We start from the raw sequence: 22231 nt of genomic DNA, 5'->3' as shown, positions 1-22231 counted from the left end.
GCAGGATCCCCACCATCAAGGAACACGAAAAAACAACCCCCCATTAAATGTATTACCAAAGTCGGACATTAAGAGCAAGTAACTAAAAACTGTCCACTCTGTAATGCTCGAGTCCATAAAGCACAGGCCTTTATGCTCAATTATATGATTTCTCCAGGACCGACGGCTTGACACACAACATCAGCATTTCCCTCTAAAACAATTAAATATCCCAAAAGCTACAGCTGTATCTTGTCAAACTAACTTTGTAGCGGTCTCAAAAAACCTTTCAAAATTTGCCAACTGTTTGTGTAGTAAAATAAGCAACAACAACTTTGGCATGTTGTTGCAAATGTATTAGAAAAAATAATAGACAATAAAGATGAACATAAAAATACCATAGCGTGTTATTTTCAAATTTATACAATGATGGGGAATAATTTTCTTTTTAAATATTGCTAGTATTCCACAGCTCTTTTCTCAAGATTCAGTGGTGCAGAATCCAGTCATGGAAACGTTATTCATACTCATGTGACCATTAATATGATGAAATAGTTCATATTAAACAAAGTGTTTTAACTCTGGTGTGCTTCTTCAAACTGTGATTTTTCCTGATTTTTCTTCTATTTCCTCTCATAAAAAAAAAAGGAACTGCTTCAAAGCGCCACTAAAATTGATTTAAATGTGAGCTGTTACTTACTGTATTTTTTTTAGAGACGGTTTGGTTTGTAGTGGAAAGCCAGAGTGGTAACAGATGAGCTTCTGTAGTGAAGATATAATCTTCAATGTCAAAAATCATGTCTTCCTTATCAGCAAACAGCAGGTAAAGATATTTAAACATCTCGGCCAGAAAGAAAGAGTCCATCCTACAGGGAAAAAAAAAGAAAAATAAAATTTTAAAAAAAAATTAAAAAAATCTATGTCCTTTAGGAAGATCCCCTCTATTTTTCTAAAACATCAGTAAAACGAATACTCATATTGCTCCATCTCTCTCTGAAGACTTCATGACTATTATTGTTGAACTTGTTTCCATTAGTATTCCTTCCACTTGGAAGAAACTATGTTTGGAGGGAAATGATTCAGCATGTTCAGTACAAAACAGCATTATAGAAAAAACAAATAAACCTCTTTACAAACTTCTAGATTTGAAATATATTTTGTTTGAATGCAATTTGTCTATTGCTCAGACAAATGAATCGTTATTAACTAAAGATATTCTCACGTAACAAACTATAAAACTCTTGAAATAGTTTATAGACCATGACAAACGGATAATTTAAGACCTGGTTATCAAGCTGAAGGCAGACAGCTACTCAAAAGTCAATTCACTCAATTATATAAACAGGCTAACTAGTTGTTTTTTTTTCCCCATAATCTTTTTATGAAAAAAATCACTGCAAAATCCTTTACCTGTCTTCATGACTTCCTGTACGAACATCCTTCATTGCGGCAAACCCACAAGGTACTCTTGCATACTTGTTCAAGTTTTCAATGAGTGTTTTTCCTACTTCTAGATAGTAAGGGTCCCCAGTAGCCTGTAAAAGAAAAACAAACGTGTGAAACCCAAACGTCTAGGTGCACTTAGACTTACTGTACCATTAGCAGCTGTCATTTTCCTAATGCTAATTTATTGATTCCATACCTTCTCAGACACCAGTAAAATCTAACCTATTGGTAGTGCTAAACAGTCTCAAGAGAGACTTCTGAGACGCTACTGCATTATCTTTTAAGGATATGCAGATAAGCAGATGGAAATGCCTACAGAAACGCAAGACGTTCAGGCACAGCTCTTCTCTGCACGGTACAAGTGGCTTTTGCTCTTAGTCTCTAAGCTCTCTTAAAGAGAGATCAGCAACATCTGAATATCTTTAAAAATATAGGCCTTTGCCACTTCACAGTTTTCTTTCTAATTCTAGCCGTATAAAACAAAATTCCTAGAACAATTTTTGATAACCGATACTTTCATCTTGTTCATAAACAGAACTGGCTCCAGTAGATAAAATAAGCTGGAGATAGGCTACTCATTCTATATTGAAATAAGACACCAATAAAATTCCAGGTGTTAGATGAAGTGACCAAAAGTCAGAGGAATGAAAGTCACCTTATACAAGAAGTAAGTGCTTTCCGCAAATTCAGGCCTTAAAGGATGCTGAGCCCAGTGAACTCTAAAGTCTGTTGTGAATGCCTGAGGAAGAAATAGAAGAGACAAAAATAAATGCAAGAATAAAAACCAAACAGAGGTTTATTTTGAATCCTACGTTAACTTTATTACAACAGCTGAAGTACGAAGCAGTGGAGGACTGAAGGCCCAACATCAGCCTGGGCAGGCTACAAGAACCTCTGTCCAGCTGGTACATTTGAGGCCAAAACCTCACCCAGTGCTCGAGCCCACTTAGTGCGAGGGAGATGTACGCTTGTGTTTGTGCAGGAGCACGGACACCACCCAGCCTCTTGACGAGTGTCCACCAAGTGGAGTTCTGGCAAAGGTGCCGGATGGGAACTTGTGCTCCGGGCCCTGGCGGCAGCATGCAGCCTTCAGGTGCTGCCACCAGCACCAGCGCGCGCCTCTGCCACAATCCAGCCAAAGCCGGCTGCCGGAGGGCCGCCACACACAGACCACCTCAGCTTCGACAAATACCATTTTTGCAAACTTACCTACCACCTGACACCACCAGTGCATTGAACTGTCATTTCAGGCTGACAGACTGCAAGCAGCTGTTTCTAACATAAGAAACACCACAGACTGGAAGTCACTTATCTAAAAATTTCCTGGTCTTTGTATTCACTCTTAATCGCACTGGCAAAGCCACGTCTGTGGCAGCCTTACATCTCGTTCATACCAGGGTTTAAACTAAATCTTTGCTAAAGGGGATGGCATATCGGCTTAAATACAACTAACTGATCTTTCAAAGTTTCCTTTGTAAGTACAAAGCACTGAAAAAATAACACAAAAAAAACCTCTTAAGGAGCCAAACCATACCATTTTAAAAGCTCTCAAAAAAAACATTCCAGTGCTTAGAGAGCATTCTTTGGTCCTAATTTCCACATTAGGTGAATGTAATGTTAATTAAAGTGCTCACTAGCAGAAATAAGCTTACACCAGAGGAAAGTGAAAATTACAAATGAAGTCCGAAGCTATCTGATATATTCTGGGTCATCACAGAATAAAGACTCGCACTTCAGCAGGTAAAAAAGCTTTTCTGTGCAGTATTAATTTGCTCAAAGACTGCACTTGCAATAACTACAGAGAAGTTTGTGTACCTGCTTTCAAGGACATTATGCAATATTTCATAACTTCCTCTCAGAACAATTCAGTCTTTTGTTTCCCTCCTTGGGTTAATAAAGATGTTAATAAAGGGTTGATAAAGATGAGTGTGATCTTTAGCATTAATATTATTACATTACTAAGCAGCTACCACTACATGTGCTTATACAAGTTTTGCATACTGAAACGAGTCAAGGTCAATTTTGAAAGGCTGAAATATGAAGTCTAAGCAATTGTTAATAGCAGCAGCCTCCTATTATTGTGTTAATTACAGCATAACTGAAGGAAAAATATTTCATATCCAAAAGACAGCTGTCATACATGCAGAACTGTAAATCACACAAGAATGCTGTGGAAATGAGCCTTTGGCTTTAATGACACATATACCTACTATTTTTTCGAATGGATAGCTGAGACTGCTCAAATTGAGGTAAGAATCAGTCTACACGATCAAAAAATTACCACCTTACCTCTGGAAGAAAGTTATGCTTCTTTATAACCTGATACAACATCTCATGGGTTTCAATAGCAGGTCTAATATCGCCCTTCAACACCTGAAATTCAATAATAAAATTAACACTATTCACCATGCATAGGAATAATATTCAAAAGTTAGGCACACTCACTGTGTTCATGTAAAACTACAGCCCAATTTCTGTATTTCCAACAGATACATACTGCAAATATTACCCCCTTTCAGTGTAAGTCATAGATATTCCATAAGAGTTTTTTTAAAATCAGCGAGCTCATTAAGGCTAACGCTTATGCAGAAAAAAGATCTTTATCATTTACAGAGAACTGTCGTGGAAATTTAGTTTGTCTTAAAAATGCAAATGGCACACAAACCAGAAAATTTGTCACTAGACTGCTAGAAGAGCAGCCTCATTTGCGTGTTTCCACGACTAGGAGCGAAGGGAATAAATCATAGGGACATACTTTTCTCATTACTCAAGATGGCCAGAAACACGCCTTAGCTTGCACTGAAGTGACAGGAGGAGTGAGTACAGAAATCCTCATTCAGTATTTTTGAAAAATCAAATTACTAAGCTTGACTTGTCAATTATATATCCAGCCTATTTAATCATTTACTTGTTATTAAAATCAGGTGCACGTAGGTTTTAAACCTTACCTGCAATCCAGGGAAGAAAGCTAGCAAAGAATCCATCCAGGTCCTAGCATTTAGCATTGGTTTATGAATATGAACATCAAGAAGAAGAGGCGGTTGGCTAATGTATCTCATTATGGCATCGTAGTGCTGACAAACATCAGAAAAATCATGAGTTTATATTATCAATACATTTTCTAAAACAGATACAGATCACCAGACTACGGCATTTTATTTCAATGGAAGAACCAGTACTACGTTCCCAGTTATTACTGCATTTGGCAATGCACAGTGGTTTCTAGTGTTACAAACTAAAAAGCAGCGCAGTAATTACTGAAAAGCTCCATAGTATTACACATGCCACACACTTTCAAGTAACACACATACACAAACGTACATTCGGCAGCCATGTGATAAACAAGTAACCATCACAATTAAGGCACATTTGTTACGGCTGAATCTTTAGGCACGTGCTAAACAAGGCTGAAATTGCTTTCTCTGAATGACAGAATTCTAAAGCAAACACATCTCGGGGAGAGCAGGAGAAAGGAGGTATAAAGAAAGGAAAGGAGGTATAAAAAAAAAAACCCTAACAAAGCATCTGGACTTGATGGCTCAGAACAACTTTAAAACCCACCAGCTCGCTTGTCAACTTGCTGACTCCCAATTCTATAGTCCCTAAGACAGCAGCCTTTCTTGTTTTCTGAAGCACAGAAGGTACAATCACGAGCACATGAGCCAAATCAATAGGAAACAGTTAACAGACATAACTGAGGCAAAATATAATACTGGTGCCTGCAGGTTAGGAATATGAAATAATCATTACACTTAAAGTGTAAGCAACAGGCCTTTAGCTGCTGATTTATTACCATTTTAATATTGCTTAGGATATAAAGTCATTCTATATGACATAAAATAATTTTATGATATAAAATGTTTTTATTGGACATTGCTATTTTCAAAAGAATGCTCTTATGAAGGAATAATGATGCTGACAATGCCTAGCAATCTTATGAATTTAGTAATCTAAGTCTGTTTTTCAGCTTATATTTAAACGTATACTGGGCTTTAGGATCTGCAGTGCAATGCAGGATCCAGACTTTGATTTTCAGATCTTTTTTGCTGCTCCAGGACAGAAAGAAATTGTACCATAGCTTGTAACAAGAGGCTCTTATATTGTTTTACAGAAACATTTGCAGTATTACACTCTCCAAGGTGATCCTGAAATACAGCTTCGCCGGTACCGGAAACACGGAAAAGGGTCCTGAAGATTCAGATTTTCATTGAATGGGGTTAAAATAGCTGCTCAGGTAACAGTTCACCCAAGCTTAGCAAAAAATCATTATTAAAAAGAGCTGGCACTAGACACATCAAAAGTCACAGGATTTGTACTGAAGATCTTTTCATAGGCTTCTCAGGCTAACAGCTGAGTGACAATACAATTAGTCGTAAATTTGTCTTACAGAAGTCACAAACCTGAGCAAGGTGTTAACTTACTGTGTTAAATCTTTCCAGGAAACTGTCATCTCCCAGCAAGACATAGGCTTTTAATAAATATTCATAATACGAATCTATTCCTGCTCCAACTCCACTGTCTAGAAACAGCAGAAAATGAAAAGGTGGTTTTACTTTAAGTAGCTATGTAGATATTTTCACATGGTTTTATTTTGATTTTAAGGGCTCTTTCAGTAGAGGGAAAAGCCTCCTACCACTGGCATTAAGGCACAGACACAATACTGTATGTCTACGCTAAAGGTTTCGCAGCATCAATGCACACAGTAATATGAACAGACAAGCATTGAAGCCAGTTTCACTTTTCTCACATGAAAATATTTCTACTGGCTGCCGTATAGAACCGCAGTCCTATTTATATTTTTCCTGTGTATTTATAGTAGAATCTTGGAAAGTTTATCCCGGGCATTCCCCTCTCAGTATTAAAGTGAATCAGAGAACACTTTCTTTGCAATGAATAGAACTGGTTTCTCTACCAAAACACCCTTTCGGAGCAAAGCCAGGCTTCATTGCAGCGGGTTTCTCCAGCATTAAAACAACAAACTCCTCGTGCCTATCCCATTAACATTTTTAAACAGTCTACATAAATGTGTTGGGGGGGGGGGGGTGTCAAGGTTTTTTTCTTGCCCAAAACCACTTGTGGTCACTGATTGCGAGTCAGAATACCACGCACCTTTGCGGACCCAGTCTCCAGTGTGAATGTTGATAGTAACGCCCACTAAATTGCTGCTGCGCTGTCTCTTTTCCCAAATAAAATCAAGCGCTTTCCGTGCATATTCCTGCAACAACAAAAAACACTCAGTAAAGGACATTATAGAGAAACACAGACACTAGAGAATGTTATTCTTTTGTCTACTGAAATTAAGATGCTATGAAGTAATAAGATGTTTCATATCTAACAATTATAAAACTCAGTATTATATTACATATGCTTAAATAGTAGGACGTTCAGTCCACGTTTTATATAAATAGTCTTTCTGTTGCTGATTAGAAAGAATGGTGCTTGTCTACACAACTATTTGCCAATAAGCTGTATGGTCTGAAGCAAGTCAAGCATCCTTCTGCACAAGTTTCCTACTCTAAAAATTGTGCATACAGAAAGGATAGTGTAATCTAATTAAAAAAACCTCATGAAATTAACAGCCTTAGAATCAAAATCGCTGCATCTTTTCAGACATGTCAATGTGGAGCAGCAGCCTCTGTTAACTATGTATACAAGTTATATATATGCTTTATATACAGAAAAAGTAACTTGAAGGTAGCAACCTACCCAACAAAAATGGCTCTAAATTGCCAAACACACACATGGGAATTTAGGGGGGCAAGTTTTACCAAAACACTCAAGACAGGCCCAGCTATGCTTCCACCGGGTTCCATGAAACTCAATGAAATACTAGGCCCAAGCTGAAAGATTTCAAAAAAATTCTAATCTGAAAAAGCGTGCTTTTGGTTTTGGTATCACATCAAAGAAAAACTCGCAAACGTTTTCATTTAGCTTCCTGCTGGCAATATATGCTTAGACAGGTCTTGCACAACTTCAGTGGAACTATATGGGGTTTTTTTTTTTTCTTTTGCCTTTTTTTTTTTTTTTTAAATTGCACTTTAAGGAACAAGTATCTAACTTTTCTTCTTTCTAGTCCTGACCCCAAAACTATGTACCCAAAAACTATGCACCCAAAAACTATGCAAGTATTATGCTTTAGCTAGACTTCAGTACATGTATCTTGTTTACTTGTGTCTTACTGTAACTACTTTCAAACAAAATTATTTCCTGTGTTTTTAAACAGCCAACACTTCCAGGAAAAAAGCCCACAAACACAACAAATCTGAACACATGCAAACTTTTTGTGCAGAACAGCTAAGGTATGCACCCATTTGACAAACTCAAAATTATTTTTCCAAAATTACAAAATGTAGCAGAACACTAACGAATACCAAATCCCAAAAAATAAGATAACATGGAAAGCAAACCTCAAATATAGATGTTCCCGTGAATCGGCTTAAAGCTGCAAACTCAAGGATCAAGGTACCTGCACAAGCTGTACAGGTATCAGTCTCTGTTCCTGTTCGTGCTTCTGGATGTCTTACACCAAATTTTAAGTTAACCTAGATAAATGTAGAGATTATTATCTTCATTTTACTAGCTGAAAGACTTCACACTCCTATGATAGGTCTGTAGGGCAACTACATAATCTATGCTTTTGCCAAAGGCATAGTAGCAGGGAGCAAGAAACCAGTAGACAGTGATTAGACAAGATTTCTGCAGCTTCTATTTATCTACAACAATACTAGAATTTTCAGAGCTGGAAATGTAAGGATTCAGAGAGCCTAAAACTGTATTTTAAAATACTAGGTAGCATGTATTATAAATGAGCGGTTTATCAGCTTTAGATTTTCTGTACACTTAATAAATACACAAGTGATTTTAGAAACAGAGATAAAACCAAAAATTTTGCTTACAGAAGTCATTCTGAATTGCAGACACCAGAGAACTTACTCTTGGATAAGGGAGACCACTAGTGGTGTTAAAAGCAGGTAAAAGCTTGTAGCCTAGTTCCTTTGCCATCTGCAGAAGTTCACCGTTGTACCACTGCATATATTCACCTTTTTCTTTCAGCATAATCGCCACTGAATGCCCACCTAGGAGACCTCTAAACACAAGAAAAGTTATCCACATCTCAATGGGTACATTAATCTCAACAGCAATGCGGCAATTTCTATGATTTAGATGACTATGTAAGTAACTGTGCTACGTTCACACAGCCCTAATTTTCAGAAATGCTGAGCAACTCCAATTACAATCAAAGTGAGCTGTCAGTAGTTTGGAAGCGGTTCTCATTGCTCAGGATTGAGTCCTAACCTATAGTTGAACCTCTGATTCATCAGTATAGTTATAATATGCATACAATAGCTTAAAAACTAACCTGCTCTGAACCTGCTTTGAGCAGCAAGTTGGACTACAGACCTCCAGAGGCCACTTCCAACCTGAAATAATCTATTACCCGAAGTATTGAAATATTCTATCTGTTAAATCACGTGTTGAACAGTGTAATCTGTAAGATGGCTTCGATTACAAAAAAAACCACTCCTACCTCAGCATGCACAGTTTTTTTTAAATCAAAAAAGCTACACCTGCAGCAGTTAGATGGGGGCCAATTTGATTCAGTACCACTGCATCAATTCCTGCCTAACATTTTAAAACCTTTCTTAGGGCAAATGTTGAGCTACACTAACTGACAAAGGCACAACTGTTTTAAATGAGGTGAAATAGCACAGAAAGGCATGCCTTAAGGACATTTAGCTAAAACCCACGCTTTTAAGAGCTTTGAAAACATTAAAGTTACTCACCCAAGGACTCTTATGTTGGTTTCAAAGACTGATACAACTATGTCGTTATCTAAATTAACATCCTTTATTACTTTTTTTACAGCCTCTTCAAACTCTTTGGTTTTATTTAACACCTGGAATACAAATGTAACCAGGTGTTTAGGTTCCAACATAGCTAACACAGTCACCCTCAGGTGTGCAAGAACAAGTGCAATGAATTAAAACAGAAAACATTTAACATGCCTTAAATTGACATTCTGGTCCCACAGGGGCATACTCTGATACAGTGCGAAAAGATGTGAGGATTATTGTTTTTCTCATGAGACAGATGAAAAAGAATAAGAGCCGTACACAAGGAACAAGGTCACTGAGAATATACCTACAGTATTAGCCAGGGATGTATGTTGGGAATATACCTAAGCTATTAGCCAGGGATGTATGTTTGGTCCTTCCCCCACTCCCACGCCATGACTGCAGTGCCACAGGACTCAGTGGGCTGCGGGCAAAGACTGGCCCGCTCTCGTGCCTCCAATTTCACAGAAGCCTCCTATCCACAGACTAAGGAGCCACATCTTAAATTCGGTGAATTCCTAGCAGCCTTCCTCCTGCCAACAGTTTTCTCCTTGTGTCTGAAGAACAGCTTGGGCATATCCTACAGATTTTCTTTCACACTGACTCTCTTTTAGTTCAATCAACTTTTAAGAATCTTTGTGACTTATGCAATTCGTTATCATAAGTGCCTTTACATTCACAAGTGTTAATCCTGCTCTAAGACTAGAAAACAATAACTGAACCACAATAATCCACTGGAGTGTCTGATAGAGACTGGGAGTTCCAGACTCCACATTTTCAACATTTCTGGTCCCAGTTCAAAAGAGCCAAGGGTCACCTCACAGCACACCACAAAAAGGGAGCGGCTGTCGGAGAAGTAGCATTACATGATCCACACACCAAATCAGCGCAGTAAGGATTTTCAAAGCTTTTTAGATTTGTTTACCTGGAGATGTGAATGGCCAAAAATTCCTAATTTCCAAACTGTAATTTATAATGACAAAAATACATCAAAGGGATTGAAATCTAACAACAATTAGTTTATTAATGATGGGAGTCTTTTAATAAGAGATGGAACACACGTTTGGCAACATTCCTGATTGCTTTTTTTAAAAATATATTTAAGGGCATATAAATTCATTCATGAAATGTGTACACAGAATTTAAAAACAAAAGTAATTCAGTAAGCATTAAGAGATGTTCACCCATAAGTCAGCATGTTGTTTCAGACATAACGAGAAGCAAACTCACATATTTTTTGCTAAGTTAGAGCCCAAGAAAAGCAAGACAAGAAATCATCAATGAAATGTGAAGGAACTTTATAGCGTTCTTTTTGTAACACAATCCAAACACCATCAGTGCAGGACTTTGAAGTTCTTGCAAGCAACAGCCACTTCAGACAGGTGGCTAGAGATCAAAGGTAAAGAAAGACTAGTATTTTTTATATATAAATTAACAAAATCGAAATCTAAACCCAAGTCTGAACATCAGATGACTTCTGTTTTATCAAAGTTTATCAATAGATTAAACTTACCACAAGAGTGTCCAAGGTATCAATCAAGGTCAGCGAAAACCTATGAAACAAATTTTAAAACAGATTTACTACAAACCTGTATGTGTAGAAATTAAATACTTTCAACAGTAACCAGTACCATTAAAAACTAAGTTCTCACAGACCACTAGCTGCTAAAAGAATTAGTTGTACACAATATGTTTAGTATCAAAACACCCTACCAAGTTTCTTCGCTTTGTTAGTGACCAGATTAGGAGCTGACCGAAACAAGCTATTATTATAAAGATACCTTTGTTTACTGCAAAGCTTTCAAACCTCTTGTAAGCAAATTATATTTTTATTCCTATTCTCCAATCAAATCTACTAAAAAACCCAGTAGAACGGTTCAGTGTCTTTTTCCAACCTCTTTTTTTCTTTCTCTCTTTTTAAAAATATTAAGAATGTTGACTTAAGTGTAATAACAAAAAGATTTAGGAAGATCAAAAACCAGTCCAACATAAGTTTCTCCTACCAGGAACTGTTCCAAATACCTACTTCAGAAAAAGCTGCAATTTGTTGCAATCAAACCTGGTGTTAAAATCAGCGGTGAAAGACTAAAGGAAATGCTGTTATTCTGTTATGAAACTTCTATGTAGGTTACAACAGAAGAGAAGAAGGTACAATAAAGGACAGCAAGGTTGGGTTGAAGGTACGTAGCAGCTTCTGCACTAGGAATAAGCAAACAGGCTAGTGCTCTTCAGCCTGCAAAAGCTTAAGTGTCATTATATGAAGGTTTTAAAATTGCATATGGCATGAAGAAAGTGAATGAGAATCTTCTATTCACTGTTTCTCACAGTAAGTTTCACCTGATTCCATCCAGCACTAACAAGTGGCAGGCTTAAAATAAATAACTACATATTCCGTAAAAAGTGAACACCAAGTCAGATCCATACTGTTTGAAACAGGAATATCGTAAGGCTGGCCTTGTTCGTATGCTCTTCTCTAGGCCTGTTCTAGTGCATACCAAGCTGAGAGGACCTTTAGCCTAACATGACAAAATTGCTCATACGTTAAGAAACAGACACCGAGCATATAATAAAATTTACGGAATATGATGGTATTAAAATTGAAAACTTTGGAAACAGTTACAACTGCCCATTGAAGAACAACTATCAAGAATTTAAGTGCGTGCCCAACGTTTGATACACTTTAGGACATGGACTTCAGCTTTGATTAACACTATTCTGCTTAGGGATACTAAGCAGTGATACCAATTTAAAAAAAAAAAGCATCAGCAATTTGTTATTAAGTATTTGCTCTATAAACATAAACAGCCACATACAGACAACTTTCCTTGTGAAAAAAAATATAAATTATAAACACATTTAGAGTAATTCAATTTTGTCTTAGATTGTTTGATTTAAGATAGAGAAAAACAGTCCTTAAATCTACATTTTGCTGGCCAAAGGATCAGTATTTTGTATTATAAGCTATCCTACAAGGAAAAAATACAAAGAATTTCCATGTCTGATATAATGTTTTATACTTTGGTAAAGGCCTCTGGCTACCACACACATGATAATCATTTGACTAATTATGTTTTCAGAGAGCTTTCTACTAAATAAAAAAAAAAAGGCATTTTAAATATCACTTAAGGCCAGCATAATGGGTAAGAGTTTACTGTCTGTGCAGCTGATAATTAACCCTTATAAATCCTACTTAGTAGTCAAATTTACTAATACCATAAACAAAACTCACATTTGGAAGGCTTTCCTATGAAAAATACTTGGAGAATGATTTAAAAAAAAAAAAACAACCCTGTCTTTGGATCTCACTCACTGGTCAATTCCCTTTTTCTGATTAAGGTACAATTTCACATCAGTTAACGTCATGGGAAGAAATAATAAAAGCAACTATTTCTGCCCAACTTGCAAGAAGTTCACAATTAGAGCTTTCTTTCCAGTAGCTTCTCCTCCACTCCCATAAGAGAACTTATGAAACAAATTATGGATTTGTCTCCACTCATAGTCTCTTTTTCAACAAATGTAAGTTTCTGGATATGTCAACTGAAGAAACAGTTTTATGGGCTGCAAATTGCACTTAGATTCCCAGATGTTTACACGAGATAGTAACCATTTCAAACACTAACTTTCCCAAGGCATCATCCACATCCCCTCGACTTGGTTCCTGACCCCGTACTCGTCCACGACAAGTTAAAGGCATGAGTTCATCAGCTGGATACGCATGCTCCTGTAGGGAAACAAAACAAGGGAGCAATTATAACCATTACAGCCATTTCTGCAAATCCTCAGAGCCCATTAAAAGGAAGCCCAATTACCCTGTACTTCAGAAGAATTGCATGACAACCACAGAATTACAGAATCTTTGAGGTGAGAGATCTTTAGAGGTCAACTTGTCCAACACCTCTACTCAAGCAGGGCCACGTAGACCCAGTCGCCCAGGACCATGTCCATACAACTTTTGAATATCTCCAAGGAAGGAGACTCCACAACTTCTCTGGACAGCCTGTGCCAGTGCTCAGCCACCTTCACAGTAAAAAAAAGTGTTCCTTGATGTTCAGGGGTAACCTCCCGTATCTCAGTTTGTGCCTGTTGCCTCTGGTCCTGCCACTGGGTACCACTGAGAAGAGCCCGGCTCCGTCTTCTTTACAGCCTTTCTTCAGGTATTTATCCACATTGATAAGATCTCCCTGAGCCGTCTCTTCTCTAGGCTGAACAGCCCCAGCTCTCTCAGTCTTTCCCCATAGGAAAGATGCTCCAGTCTCTTTGTCAATCTTTGTGGCCCTTCGTTGGGCTCTGTCCGGTACATCTGTGCCTCTCTTGTACTGGGGAGGCCAGCACTGGACACAGTACTCCAGGTGTGTGACCTCACCAGTGACGAATAGAGGGGAAGGGTCACCTCCCTGGACCTGCTGGCAATGTTTTGCCTAATGCAGCCCAGGATACTATTAGCCACCTCTGCCGCAAGGGCACGTTGCTGGCTTGTCAACTTGGTGTCCACCAGGACCCCCAGGTCCTTTTCTGCAAAGCTGCTTTACAGGTGGGTGGCTAGAAACAATTAAGCTGTGAACAGAGCAACAGGACCTCTTTCTCCTTCCCACTCACTCTCTAACCTCCCAGAGAAGTCTGGAACAACTAACAGCACAGCTGAAAAAAAACCCCACCAGTCAACTTGAATGGTTAATTGTGTGCTTTCTGCAACAAGGTGCACACGACACTTCCTATAATGTTTCCTAGGCAGAAGTTATCATCTCAAAGATGAGTTTAAAACCTAAAACTAATGCAGGCATTATCAAGTGGCTGATATCTTATGGAGAAATTAGTGGGAATTAGACTTCAAAGTCACCTTGGAAACATTTCCAACTGAACATAAGTGACTCAGGGGCACAATCACTGACATAAGAGAACTCTTAGAAGGTAAAATAATAAACCAGTAAATCACTACACAAGGCATAACAAAAGATAACATTCACAAAAAAGCTTACCAAGACTGAGCCTTTTTTTAAAAAAAATAAAGGTTATATTTGTAAAGAGAGAGACATCACAAGATTTTTTTTGGAAAAGCAATGGTTATTTTCCATATTTCTAGAAAAAACACTCTGCAAAGCAAGCTGTATTGTAATTCTATTTCTCGCCAGTCAGGCAGAAATAACAGGAGTGCCACCATTGCCTAAGTCAAGCACACTGAATAAAATGCCTGTTCCTATTCCCTCTAAAGTCAATGCAAGTTTTTTAGGTTTAAACTACCACCAAAATGGGATATCAAATGAAATAGATGCAAATTTGAAATTCATCAATGTGCAATAGGATAGGTTTACTGAAAAATTTTCATAGTGGCCACTGACATTAAGAAAGATTAATTTTAAATATATTTAATTTCATCAAACATGCATAAAATTGCCTCTCCAGTACTGCCCAGTACAAGTGATTTGGGATGGAGTTTCTCTCTCTTGATTTCATCAGGAAACTGTCTGCTGCACTGTGCTCTGCAATTGTGCTTTTAGTGGAGAACTAACATGGCAGGATGAAAAAGTTCAATTACTGCGTGAAACTGCAAGTAAACACATTCAAAGTCTCTCCAAATATATGGTACAAAAAATAATCTACATTCAAATGTGAAATAGACAGGAAAAGAAGGAACATTCTTCTATAAATAAACAGCTCTTACAGCAACTTCTTTTGAAACTGATGGTTTGTTTCCCTGTCTACCGCCCTCCCAAGTATTTTGGTCTTTGCACGACTCTTTGTTCTCCTCAAGTTCAATTACAAAAGCCAGAATCTAGATCATTTTAATATGGCTCAGATGGTTCTGAATATATGTGCAAAGCATTCAGAAAAACAGACTAAAGTAGTACATGACAAAAAGCAATGTCAAAACCAAGATCTCTGGCTTAAATCATGGAGGAAAAAAAAGGTGATAAAAATTCTGGAGAAAATGGACTTTCAGTCTTGCAAAATCAATAGGAACTAGAAGCATTTTGAAAAATAAAAGTTCACTTATTCTCTGTCTAGAGCAGTAAAGACTACTGTCTCGAGTGATTTCCCAACTTGTAAGTTCTCCCCTTTCAAGTAACCTAAAAAGGAAGGTAGCAAGAGCCATTAAATATAAAACACGGCACAAATGTTACAATAAACATACTTCTGGAAAACATTAGACAAGTGAAACTCAACAGATATTCTGGAATTTCTACACATTCTGACCAAACAGATGATCATATTGCCTAATGTCAGGACTGTAAATTCAGGCCAGGGCAGTACTTGAATAATAAAAATAAGACGCATTGCTACTAGTGCTTAAACCAGGAAATACCTACTAGCCTCAAGTGACTGACATTTTCACATATTCTTTCTGACAGTCAAGAAGAAAAAAAATCCTGATTATTACAAATATTGTTGAAGGACTGAAAAAAATCAGCAGCTTTTTACTCAAAGCTCCTGTTAGTAACTGGAAAAAAAAAAAAAAAAAAAGACAAGGGAGTTTCCCCCCTTGCAAGCAAACATGAATTTTCAGTCTTCTAGCTACGCAAGTCTAAAACGCGTATTAATAGAAACAGAAAATCAAAACTTTTCAGCTGGCTGTTTCAAAAGCAGCTGCAAAAATACTTATTTCTCTTGCTGTCAGAGTCAAGTCTGATATCCAAATCTTTTCTTCAACTTTAAACAAACAAGTCATATTTCTCTGTTTGTTTAGTGTTCCAGCATACGTGGCAAGTAAATATCCTTTTGGCTTCAAAGTTTCTAGGATAGCTGAAGTCATTCTCCTCCTTCATCCAGAATTTTTTTGCTTCAGACGTAGCAAGACACCTACCAGTTTCAAATTCATCACAGCGAATAGCAGGAGCACAGATCCTTTCTACTGGCATGTAACTTTTTATCCCACTATGCCAAATATGTAACAGTTTTTACTTCAGAATGCCATGGGAAACCCAAGCCAAGTGTTTTTCATGGTCCCAAGTAACTAGTTACGAATTATCACCAAAGAGCCCGATGTTTGTCATGTCAATAGCAAGAACTAATGTTAAAAAGAAAGACTACACCCATTTTGAAAATACTCTTGCTTGCCTTTCTGTCCATTAATTCTATAACTCTCATGTACTGTATAAACTTGTAACTCACAAGCTTTTAATCTTGTATGACATATTAAAGCGTTAAACCATAATACAGAAACTGGGACATGTGGCAAGATACTGTTAAGAGACAGTGGTTTGTCCTGCAGGAACTGGTGCAACTTAAAGAAAAAGGTTTCTGCAACAGCCACAAAGAATGTACAACAAGATTGTTAACATAAACTCAGGAAGAATACATCATTTGTAACATTGTCTTATTAACATTTACAGTTTCTCCTCAGAAGTGTATTACTTAGAGTATATTTGAAAGTAATTGTTACTTGAGGCAAGTCAGTCCACTCTAAGTAATTTTTTATTCTTAAACATATCTAAACTAAGCTAGCTTATTTCAAGGTTGATGAGAGTGCAGAATGGCTCACATATCCAGCCATGAAGACACCTGCACAGAAAATCACAAGTCACATTAAAATAAAGCATAGCAAGCGTGGCTCACTGTCATATGACAGTCACATAGCTAGAAGAGGCTATGATGCGTAGATATGACACCAGATCCCCTTTTCGTTTGACTTTGTTCTACGAACACTGCTTGTTTGTAAAAGAGCTACCAAACTGCATCTAACGTATCCTACCGCAGAAGAGACATTTCACATAATTTTTACTCACAAAATAAATAAGATCAAGTTGTATTCTCCAGAATCTGATGACCACAGACCGCTCTTCTTGAGCTTCCTTCTCCTAGTATTTTTAGGAGTCAGGATTTTCAAACCAAATAGTTTACCAAAGATGAAAACTGCTCATAGCTTGATTTGAGGAAAGCTCAGGCACAGATTAACGGAGTTACTGCTAGCAGTTCCTAGCTACTGTTCTGAAATTAGTAACCCTCTTGACAGTGCTCTTCCTGAAAGTAAGATTTATTAATTTCTTTTTAAAGTCTATACAAGTGTTCTTATTTATTTTAGCTTTGCTTTTGCCCCTATCTCCCTGCTATTTCTCTAGAATGTCATGTACTGTAGGTTGCTTTCTCTCCCAGGTCAGCAATAACAATTCTGAAAAAATTAAACAAAGAGCTATTTTACTTACCATGTAATTGCTATATGCATGATCAAACATTTCTAGCACTTGGTTTCTAAAAAAGAAAAAAAGAAAAAGCGTTAGTGGTCTGCCTCACAATGGCCTTTAACACACTACGTTAGACCAGTAAGACGTATTATACTTTAATACCCAAATACCAGTAACAGGTCCTCTACTAACGTACTCAAGTAAACGAAATATAGCACAATAATTTTTCCTAATTTGGCTACTTTCGTTCACTGCAGAAAGGAAAGACCATTCCATCACCTAACATAAAATTAAGTATTTGGGGGATCTCTTTCAACCTCCTGTGTTTCCTCTTAAATAGCTGTAGATGTCACCAACATCTAGAGATGGGACACATTCCTTGCTCAGCAAAAACCAGCAAATAGAATTATGTTCTGCTTGTAATCACCACTATTAAAACCAACTGACACGGCACAAATTCCTGTCCATGATTCAGAAAAGGACCGTAAGTTACAAGGTACACCTCCTCCTTGCATTAGAAGTCTTAGCAAGCAAATACTACAGAAAACCCTACAATTAGTTTACATGTTTGAAAAGCAGTCAAGGTGAAAAATGCTACTAGATAAAATAGTACTTTTTTTTTTTTTTGAGAGAGAGAGACAGCACTATTTCCAATTGTTTCTTACTTATTCCACCAAGGAGCCCTGCAAAGCAAAAAAGCATGCTAATTTCTAAGCTACCACCAACATAATTCACAATCTCTGCTAAGACTGAACATAAAAGAGACGAGAACACCACAATTATACTCTAAATATCTGATTTAGTTCAATGACTTGAATATTTAAGAAGTCGTTTTAACTCATCAAATGCACTAAGTCATCAAAGGAGCGGAGTATGATGCTTTTTTCGGGTACTTCACAGGCTACATCCAGTTTGCAGTTCTGGGATTTGTTGCAGCAGACAGAACCCCAGGGTCCGGCACACAAGTGCCAGGTCCAGCTGAACTAAGCGTACAATGCTGTAGCATACAGAAAGCTTCTTAAAACTTTTATTTCTCCATACGCAACTTACATTTCAGTGCATTTCCTGAAAGATTTTCTGCAACTGACACAATCTTGTCATTAATACACAGATTACCTGCCGTTATTCAGAAATGACCCAGCTCAGAGCCCCCAGATACAAACCTGGGGCATCAGATGATACACTGAGTGCAGGTTATGAATGCAAAAATTTTAAAGCCATCACTGAATGAAGGTTAAACTCCTTAGGTAGTTACATGAAGAAAACATATAAAACATTATATACTGCAAGTACCCTGGGAACCCAAGACAAAAGAACCCAGTAACCACAAACATGAGAGATAAATATCAACTTATATCTAATGGTTAATAACTGTAAAAGTCTCTATGGTGTTTCTCCAGCAGACTTTTTGCATCGCTATTCCGTGGAGCTGACCAGTAGATGGGAAGAGGATGATGATGCAACTGCCCCAGCAATACACTAAGATCATGATACACTCGTTTACCTGTTTGTCTAAAAAATCCTACTCCGTGCAGTGCAACACATTACCACCTATATTGTAATTTTTATCCTTCAACTCAAAACCATATTAAAAGAGAATCAGCTTCTTAGAAGTACATGCATGGGGGATCTAAGTATTTTACCTTACACACAGGAACTAGGCAAGAAAACACGTAAACGTTTACCTTTTTTACGACTCCTAAAAACTCACGTGTTCCAGAGGCATAGCCATAATTAGCCCGACTACGGATTTAGATTTAGCTTTGATCACTTTTACCCATAATGACATACAACCACTGGCTGCAATCGTCAAGACTGGAGTTCCCAAGCATATGGCAAAAGGGTTTGACCCCACACACAGCAGAGGCGACGAGGGGCTGCCTTGCCCCAAACAGCCGTGGCGACCCGACCCCAAATACCAGCCCGGCTCTGGCATACACGCCTCGAACGCTGATGGGAAACCGATGCCACGCATCTCCTACAGCCTCGGGGTGGGGGGCGGAAGGAGGGACAGGGAAGACGTTCCCGGAGCGCTGCCGGGCGAGGGGCGCACCCGCATCCGTCAAACCCAACCCAAGCCCTGGGAGCAGCGCAGATCCCCCCGCCTCAGCACGGCGAGGGAACGCCGGGCACACCGCGAAGTCACCGCGGGTGGTGGGCTCGGCGCGGGCCCCGCCAGCCTCCGCCCCGGCCCCACAGAGCTCCGGCGGCCCCGAGGGCGACCCGACGCCGCCGCCGTTTCCCTCCCCCCACACTCCCGGCCCGTCCCGCCGCGGCGGCGCTCACCCCAACCGGCGCTTTTCCTCCTTGCTCATGGCCCCAGCGCCCGGGGCGGCCGCTAGCACAGAGGAGGCGGAGAGCAGGCCAAGGGCCAGGAGCTTCCACGGCCTCCTCCAGCGGGGCCCCCGGTCGCCGCCGCCCCCCTGGCAGCCCGCAGCTCCGCTCATGGCCGCGGCCGCCTGCCCGCTGCCGCTAGGCCCGGCTCCGGCCCATCCCGCCCGCTGCCCGCCCCTCGCAGCGCGGCGGCCGCGGCTCCTAGCGCCGACGCGCAGGCGGAAGGGACCGGCCCTCCGCTTTCCTGTGGCGTAGCCAAGGAAACCGCCTCGCACCGCCACTTCCGGGTCCCCCCGCACGCGCCGCCCCGCCGGGCCAATAGGAACGAGGCGGGGGCGGCGGGCGGGGCGCGCGGGCCACGTGACGCCGGCGGCACGCCGGGCCAGAGGGCGACGTGGACAAAAGGAGGGGCGGGGCGGGGCGCGGCGCGCAGGCGCGGCGCCGCCGGACTACAGCTCCCGGCATGCACCGGGCGCCGCCCACCGCCCCTTCCCGCGCACGCCCGGGCCTGTAGTTCGCCCTCCCTAAGGAGAGGGGCGGTGGAACGGCGGCTGCCGGCAGCCCAGCGGCCAAGGGACCCCTGAAGGCAGCCCGGGGCCGGGGAGAGCGCCAGGCCAGTGTCTCCGCGCACCCTCCGGCAGCCGCCTGGAGCGCGCTGTTTTAATACAACCCCCCCACACACACACAGACACAAAAACCCAGCTTCCCAGCCATGGAAGGGAAGAGCTGCTTTTATTTCCACGACAAGCGTTTTTACAAAAGTTATAAGCATGGTACAAAGTGTTTCATATCCTGTCCTTTGAACCTGGCAAGCCCATGAAATACACCAGGGCTCACACCCCCGGGCACCGCCGCCCCCCTAACGCCCAGCCCTGAAAAGTGATTTATCACCGTTCCCAGTTTACAAGAGAAATAATTCATTCCAGCTAAGTGTAGGCAGATTCCAAGAAAGCGACAAAAATTACTGAATGAGTGGATGATTATTAATTACTTTTGATCTGGGGTCCAACGTAACCTTGCAGGTTGCTGACCTCTAAGTTGCTGTCGCCTCTACCCAAGCCTCGTTGAAGACAAGAAAAATGCTACTGCCTATTCAGACAACATCTGAATGTACAGAAAACATCCACAAAGGCAAAAAATCAGTGCCCTAGCCATGAGGAACTTAAATTTAAGTTGCAGAACAAGGTGATGTATGGGCTAAATCTTCCCCATTCTTTCCCAACCTAATTGTGAAAAACAAATATGCCGAGTATTCAACAACTCAGTTCTGTAATACTACAGGAAAATACTACCCAGATCTAGGCCTGCCATAGAAATAACTCAAAAATTACTATGATGGGAATGTTTATGCAAAATACTTTCTGTACAGATGTATCTAATTCATATTAGTCACAAAAAACGGCTTTTGTAGGAGTCTGCAGCCTTTTTCCCAGACGGTCTCGCTAGTCCTCTTTTGTACAAAACACTGTATTAAAAAAACATTATGTCCCTTAATTTTGGCATGGCTAAAAGAGACTGCTGCTGCTTAACTGTAGAGCACATGTTATAAATTTGAAGTCAACGTTCAGTACCAATTAGAAATAACTAATGGTTTGTAAAAAAATTGGCTGACAGTGGTTTATGTGTTTACAAATTAGTCGTTTTGCAGGAAATATAAGGAGGAAACGAGTCAAAGTACTTTTGCAAGGAAAACATCTGTGACCTTAATGTTTCAACACCACAGTATGGCTTCTGGAATAAACAGGAGTTGCATTTTTTTTACAATAGTGACGTTGCAGTTGGTCCAGTCACTCCTTACTTGTGCAGTAATATTTGCCTGTTCCTCTAGTGTCAATCCTCTGTTAGTATTATAGCAGATTTTGATAGCATTAAATAATAGACTTTGCACAGTTCGTGCAAGTTAAATGTCAACAAGTATTATGCTCTCGGGACTTTGTTATTTCTTCCCATGTCTTTATGGGCATACATCCTGCAGTCCTTACTGTATTTACATTGATCTTTGCTGTCCTGTACTGCATTATATTTATTCACAAACAGTCTGAAACACCAGGCCAAATTTTTAAGGTGCCCTAACTGACCTCTAAAGTGAGGTCTTGATCTCAAAAGCCCAATTTATTAAAATACTATTTTTCATTTCTAAGCTTTTTTGTGCACAGTCTTTAAATTGTGCAATCAAATAATGCATATAAGCAACTTTGTGCGCGTATCGTGATTTGATACGGATGGTAATATGCTGGCTATGAAAGCAACAGGTCTCGTTTTAATAACTGCTTTTGAAATGTGATTCTGCCCTCCAAAATCTAAGAGCACGTGAATACCCTTTGGCTCCTTTTTGCTTCAGTTAACATCTGTTTTAGAAATTATATGCAATGATTATGATATTTCACAATTATTGCAATTTATGGTATAGTTTATGCACCTAGAAAGGCCTATAGAACTGGGTAACTCTAACTTCAGTCAGTAAGAATGGGAATGGCCAGACTCTCAATATTCTGTATTAGATAGTTGTAAGTGAATATA

The 22231-nt window shown here is 39.6% G+C and overlaps 1 protein-coding gene across 4 annotated transcripts in view; it reads right to left on the bottom strand.

Moving 5' to 3' along the window:
• EDEM3 (ER degradation enhancing alpha-mannosidase like protein 3) overlaps positions 1-19981 on the bottom strand; it is a 29612-nt gene extending 9631 nt beyond the window's left edge. For 2 of the 4 annotated variants that reach the window (XR_008468016.1, XM_054211536.1), the window contains exons 1-14: positions 19664-19981; positions 17399-17444; positions 12881-12981; positions 10774-10813; positions 9210-9322; positions 8359-8512; positions 7833-7967; positions 6535-6640; positions 5847-5944; positions 4374-4499; positions 3715-3798; positions 2081-2164; positions 1390-1514; positions 680-845 (exon numbers count right to left, since the gene is read on the bottom strand). Coding sequence is in view for 3 of the 4 variants with exons in the window: in XM_054211536.1 (XP_054067511.1) it covers positions 680-845; positions 1390-1514; positions 2081-2164; positions 3715-3798; positions 4374-4499; positions 5847-5944; positions 6535-6640; positions 7833-7967; positions 8359-8512; positions 9210-9322; positions 10774-10813; positions 12881-12981; positions 17399-17444; positions 19664-19824 (1539 nt within the window). In the remaining variant the exon portion in view is untranslated. Of the gene's footprint in view, positions 1-679; positions 846-1389; positions 1515-2080; positions 2165-3714; positions 3799-4373; positions 4500-5846; positions 5945-6534; positions 6641-7832; positions 7968-8358; positions 8513-9209; positions 9323-10773; positions 10814-12880; positions 12982-13069; positions 16758-17398; positions 17445-19663 lie in introns of those variants that run through there. The other 2 variants (XM_054211537.1, XM_054211538.1) reach the window with 2 other exon arrangements.
• Between the last annotated feature and the right edge of the window lie 2250 nt (positions 19982-22231).

This window comes from Rissa tridactyla, chromosome 8 (assembly GCF_028500815.1).
Source record: "Rissa tridactyla isolate bRisTri1 chromosome 8, bRisTri1.patW.cur.20221130, whole genome shotgun sequence".
NCBI classification, from domain to species: Eukaryota; Metazoa; Chordata; class Aves; order Charadriiformes; family Laridae; genus Rissa; species Rissa tridactyla.
The sequence above is the reverse complement of the archived record's forward strand: the minus strand, read 5'-3'. Positions and strand labels throughout refer to the sequence as shown.